This window comes from Rhipicephalus sanguineus, unplaced genomic scaffold (genome assembly GCF_013339695.2).
Source record: "Rhipicephalus sanguineus isolate Rsan-2018 unplaced genomic scaffold, BIME_Rsan_1.4 Seq315, whole genome shotgun sequence".
Classification (NCBI taxonomy): domain Eukaryota; kingdom Metazoa; phylum Arthropoda; class Arachnida; order Ixodida; family Ixodidae; genus Rhipicephalus; species Rhipicephalus sanguineus.
The window spans coordinates 1-6,085 of NW_023615000.1; the positions used below are offsets into that span (position 1 = coordinate 1).

Genomic DNA, 6,085 nt, shown 5'->3' on the forward strand with positions numbered 1-6,085 from the left:
AATATAGCGAAATAGCAGGGTGGTTCAGTATTAAACAATCATATTGAATAAGTATACACGTTTCACGTAAGCAGAACCAAATATTTAAAAAAAGAACTGGTTAACCGCGACTGAATGAAACCGACGGCATATAGTCTACCGTCATGTGGCGCTCGTTGTAGTATTTTTGTATAGCGCTGAATTCGTTAACTAAGTGCAATTATGCAACATTTTAAATATTCCCTTTAGGGCCAAGTGCGCTCCGTCACGTAATAGAGCGCACTTAAAAACGACCGATAAATCTTTTTTGGCGTCGTACATGCTGCGTGGTGAATGAAATCAAACCACGTGACTGCGCTCATGCGCTACCGTACGGCAGCGCTCTCAAACGTGCTTCCGCCGAAACAACCGGCGCGCGAACCTTGAGCCTATCGCTACTCAGAGACGATGGCGTTTACTTGCCGTGTGCGGCAGTCAGAAATGCGGACGCACTGTGGAGCCGATGCTTAGAGCAGCGACCGCTCATTTTGTGATTTTGGCGCGGTCCACTTGCCGGTCGTTGCGCTCGATGCACGTTTGAGAGCGCTGCAGTACGGTAGCGCACGAAGGCAGTAACGTGGTAATATTTCTCCGGCTTTCTTTAAATGCCTGAAAAAGTGAGTACGTAGCATGTACAGTGGGGATGGAAAGAAATTTGAAGAGTGTTGCGCGCTGTTTTCCTCACGCTGCGACCTTGGTGACAATAAAAAGATGCTAGAATGGTTCTTGATTGTATAATGGAAGACTGTTGGCTTTTATTACCATCCAGGCTACAATAGCTTGAAAAGAAATGCGAAACAGTGGAGAATGTAGATGCCGCACTGTTTGCGTTTCTTCCATCCCCCCTGTACGTTTCCACAAAAAGTTGGCTCGGTCGTTTTGGAATGCCCTCTACAAAGTAACGAAACGCCCTTGGCCCTAAAGTGAATATTATACATGTGGCATAATTCATCTTAGTGAATTAACAAATTAAGCGATATATAAAAATACGACATGGTTTACTACATGACGATAAACCATGTCGTTGGTTTTATTCAGTTGAGGTTAACCACTTCTTTGTAAATATTTCGTTCCAGTTACGTGAAGGATCCTGTATAAACACGATACAGGCGGCACCCCTAAAAATTGACAATAGAGCGTGATGAATCGTCAACTTAGATCTTAAGTGAGCCAAGAGAAAACTCAGTGCCTATAGAAAATAGCATGAAACGGCTCGTGGGGACGCTCATGAGAAAAACGGAGTGCTTATTATTTGTTTCTTAAATCCCCGTCCTAACATTTTTTAAAATAATTAATTCATTAATGCTAACTCAATTTCGCTATTTTACTAAATCATAAGCAGAATTTTGTTACGGTATACTCAAGGCACGCTCAGATTATTCTACTTTTGTCCTCATCATCGCCTTTACATAACGGTAAACTCACATGGAATCTATATATGGGACTAGTAGCAATTAAAAATAAAAATAAAGCAGGGAAGGAATTTAGGAACAGGTTACAAAAGACATATTACAGTAAACAGGCGGGCAAAAACTATACGGACGCCCAGGTAATGCAAACGGAGGGCAGCAAAGACAGCACTGTACTAACGGTCAAATTATCATTAAAAGAACTTCTTGAATGATTCAGCAGGAAGTACAAAGATACAGTGCGCCAAAATATCTTCTGTTTCGTAAATGCTCGTCTCGTTCTACTGCATCTAGCATCGGCAACGGGGGTGCGATGGTATTACCTCATTTGCATATAAGCGAATCTCGTCGTATATAAGTGAAGCTTACATCCATGATACATCATTAATAGCTGATGTGTGACAGCAGCGGGACGCAAAGCAGCCCCATTCTTGCATTCCTGAGACTGAAACGAAGCACAACGTGAGAAACACTTCGATGACGACATTATCGATAACGATAACGACACATCAGAATTTGAGCGGAAGACGCCGCACGCATTGGTACGCAACACAGTACCGTGGCTACGAACAAATGTCATAACACTGACACAACTACAAAGAATTATACATCGAGAAAACAAAAGGTCGGATGCGCGTAGACTTTCGCGCGCTAGTTTTTGTCGAGATGGCCCGAGTGCCATCACGTGACTCTGCTCCACCAATGGGGACGCGTAGACCTAATAGCATGTGCTCGCTGAAGCACTCTGGCGGAAAAATACAAGAATGTCACTGTCACCTAGTTTTATTCTGGTGGCTCAGTGGTAGCAGTATCAGCTGGAGAAGCGGAGTTCAGCCGACGTTTATTGTTTCGCTCGGGGGTGTTTCTATAGAAGTATCTTGTAGCTTAAGATACTAGATACATTATCGAATGTATCGGAAATACAGATACAGATACTCGTTTTGCGGGACGTATCGCGATACAGATACAAGATACCCAAAGAGTATCTAATAGTATCTAAGATACATGTATCTTCGATACTGCCCAGCACTGCTGTTAACTTACGGCTTTAGATGCATACTAAATACCCGCAAGGGAAATGGTATACATGTTTATTTATCACACATTTGTCATCCCATACTTATATGTCAGACATTTGTTATCACATACTTCCCCATCACGTTAAGAGGTCATATTACTTGACCCTCCTCAACTTCAAGTGTTTTTGGCGCTCCGTTTGGACACTCCTGTCTGCTTTTCTTTTTTTGTAAAGTAACTTCGGTGCGTCCGGGGACACCGTATAGGTGCAGCGTCTTCTGACAAACGCGGGGTATCTCAACAACCTCACCGTTTATAATGTGTTGGTATGTCCTTTCGATGAAACTCACGTCGAATGCCGCTCGTAAACAACGCTGTCCCTCGTCAGCTCTTTGTCAGTCAGCTTAATATTTCGAGCTCATTGCTCTCGCCTCGAGAGATCCTTCGGGGCTTTAAAGACCGAAAGCTTCACCGAGCACGATCTACACCCGCCTTTACAGCCAGGGACGAAGCATGTACTTGCGCGATTTGACGGCATGGTTCGCAGAACACGTGGGCAAACAAACTACGACAGCGAAGGCGAGGCATCCGAACAAGGTGACGGCACAGCACAGAGGAACGAACGAGCCTAAGCAAGCGCGGCGAGCACCTACTACTATACCAGCGCTCCTTGAGGCAGCCAGAACTTTCATTGCGTTCCGCGCATCCCTCTCCCACGGCGGGGATGCAGCGCCCGTCACACTTCCCCATTTATCTTCTCTTTTTGACGAATCAGCTTGGCTTGGATTGCGGCAGCAGTGCTAAAATAAACGCATAGACTGCGATTACAGCAAAACAAGTGTTCTGTAATCGTAAATAAGTCTTCATTTAACCGCTAGCTCGCTGAAAACGACTGTTACATTTATTACATTAGTCTTCAGCGAAAATAAAGTAATTCTAAAGAAATCACATGTGCTTTCGGTTTTAATTTTACCGGCACTACAATCGTCGTCGCGTCCACCAACCAGTTTGTGGGCATGTTTCACGCCAATGGAAGAAGACCGAACGCAGATCGAAAAATGTTTTAAAAATTTCTACTCACTTTCCAGATAAACTGCTGCAAGGTTGGACACTTCAGGCTGTACGTTTCTATTGCGGTACAAAACAGAAAAGCGATAAAGGACGGTAGACAGTGCCTTTAAAGGTCGTCGCCCCGCGCGTAGCGATGCGAGCCCGCTTCTACAGGGGGTGTGTCTCGTGCGTGCGTGCTTATGTCTTGATGGGGGCGGTTTGTACGTCTTGTCTTTTCACCGCAAGTTTCTGTTGACGATTCAGAGAGCACGAAGGTCACTTTTCTCGCTGCAGCGGCTGTGTTTCCGAAAAGAGCGCGTTGCTCACTCACGAAGAAGTAACAATTGTGACAGTTTTAGGGGCGAAGCTCCTTAATTAAGGCGGCACCCGTTCGTCCCTCGTAGTCGTCGTCGTAGTAGTAGCAGTAGTAGTCGTCGTAGTCCGTAACAAGTCTTACGCTTTGACCTCCAAGGTGGTGCCGGTGGGAGATTTTTCCTGTGCGTTGTTGAACAATAAAAAATTCGCAGCGTGCGCGTTAACTAAAAGCCGAATTCTTCTGTCTCTCATTCCCCATTAGCAGCATTGGCATGTTCCAGTAGGAAACGTTAGTAGAAGTAGAAGTGTAAGTGTTAGCTAAAAGCCGACTTCTTCTGTCTCTCATTCCCATTAGCAGCCATTGTTTACCTCCAGGGTAGTGCCTGGTGAGATTTCTCCTGTGCGTGATTAAACAATAAAATTTTGTTCAAAACGCCGTTGATTGATGAAATAAACCAACGAAAGACGCCAGATGTTTTGTAAAAGCAGAACGAAAGAACGCCAGATGTTTCTAAAGCAAAACGAAAAGACGCCAGCTGCTTAACGAAAGACGCCAGATTTTTCTAAAGCAATGGTTTTCTAAACAATGAAAATTCACAGCGTACACGTAAAATTAAAGTGAGCTGCAAGTCGTCATAACTCATCGAACCTTTAGTATAAACGCGCCCGATCTCACGTCGGTGATGATGTACTGGGCAGAATTCACGGAAGGTTCACGGTTTACCGATGAACCTCCGCAGCTTCGCCCACTCATCATCATTCACTCCGTGGATATGCTGTGATTTTTTCGCTCGCGCTCGTCCTGTGTATGCTGTTTTCGTGCGTCTTTCTTTGCTTTAAAGCGCGCTGCACGTTTTGAGCTGCTTGCCGTTCTTCGCGTGACATTACAATTTGCTGCTATAGCATTCATTCCTTCGTCCTTGTGGAGAAACAATGCACAAAACGCTCAACTACCCCTGTGAAGACATGTTTCACTTTCGTGTTATACCGATTCCTATGAAAGGGGGATCAGCCATGTTTTTTCAAGTATCGATGAACCCTCTACGTGTACGTAAGAAAATGCGCGCAAGAATGTGTGCGCCCGTTGTTATGGGTAACTAGCGCTGCACCCACTAAGACTTTGCAAGGGAACATCCGCGCGGCGTGGTCCCGCCATCTTTTGGAAACGACGGGAAACAGCGGCGCACCATCGCAACGCCTCCAAGAGGTGATGCCATAGCGACCACACCGTGCGCCCGTATCTCACGGAGGCGGCGGCAACAAAGCAGAACGCGATAGCGTAATCGGGCCGTGTTCGTATCGCCTTCGCTTCTGGTGGAGACCTAAACCGTGCCGCAAGGAAAGCCAAAGTGCGGACACCCTCCGGCCCATATCTTTATTTGCATCTATACCTCGACTTTTCGCTCATTACCAAAGACGACGCCGACAACGTAATTTCTGCGAAAAGATTTACGCTATCGCGGTGAAGACAGCCGTAGTTGGCAGCTCCCGCCGCCGTGCCTCTTTGAAAGCCGCCGAAAACAACGCACACGTGCAGGATGTGTCTCTTTACTGATAGTAGGGCAAGCGCTGGCAGCTGGCGTCCGGCGCCTGCTTGGGCCGCCGTAATCCGTTCATGTATTCCCGTGTCGTGGCCACTGCAAGCAGCAGCCCTATGGAGGCGAGCAGTGCCACGCCGCCGACGACGACCACGTGCGGCGCACCGAGCTGAGGACGCTGTCCAGGCAGCTGTCGCCGTGTATCTGCTGCTTCGCTTCGTCCCAGCTCTTGGACAGCACGTTCCTGCCACAACCTGGGAACATTTATGCTGGCTCACGAAACGGTGTAGACTAAGCACAACAGAGAGGGTTACCGGCGCTCTTGACTCGGCAGCACGACTCGGGACGGAGCATCGCTCGTGGCTGGGGTTGCTGGGTGTGCATCGGTAACGGCTGTTCCGGTCCCAGTCCTGGTACGCGAGGGGTCCGATGCCACAGCACTGGAAGCTGTTCTGCATGTGGTCGACCATGTCGTCCCAGTCGACGCTGTGCCGGTAGTACTTCACCAAGTCCGGCTGCATGTATCTGCGCATGCGCACAGTTCGACGCCCTGTACTCCACGGCGGCGGTGGATTACTCCGCAGCGCTGATTCGGCGCTCAAGTTCCACGACGACGTTTTTATAAAGCTCATATTTCAACACCTGTGTCAGATATGACTTGATTCGCAAGTGTTTTCGTAGCTGTGACGCGAATATCCGGATAGAACAAGTACCTTGCATGTGCGCATTCAGACATTT

At 47.2% G+C, this 6,085-nt stretch overlaps 1 protein-coding gene across 1 annotated transcript; it reads right to left on the minus strand.

Annotated features, from left to right (window-relative positions):
• Positions 1–5,357: 5,357 nt before the first annotated feature.
• LOC119377009 (tetraspanin-5) lies at positions 5,358–5,868 on the minus strand. The gene is made up of 2 exons (XM_037646649.1): positions 5,662–5,868; positions 5,358–5,591 (listed from the first exon to the last, which is right to left on the minus strand). The coding sequence occupies exons 1-2, from the start codon at positions 5,866–5,868 to the stop codon at positions 5,358–5,360; spliced, it is 441 nt and encodes a 146-aa protein (XP_037502577.1).
• Positions 5,869–6,085: the final 217 nt, after the last annotated feature.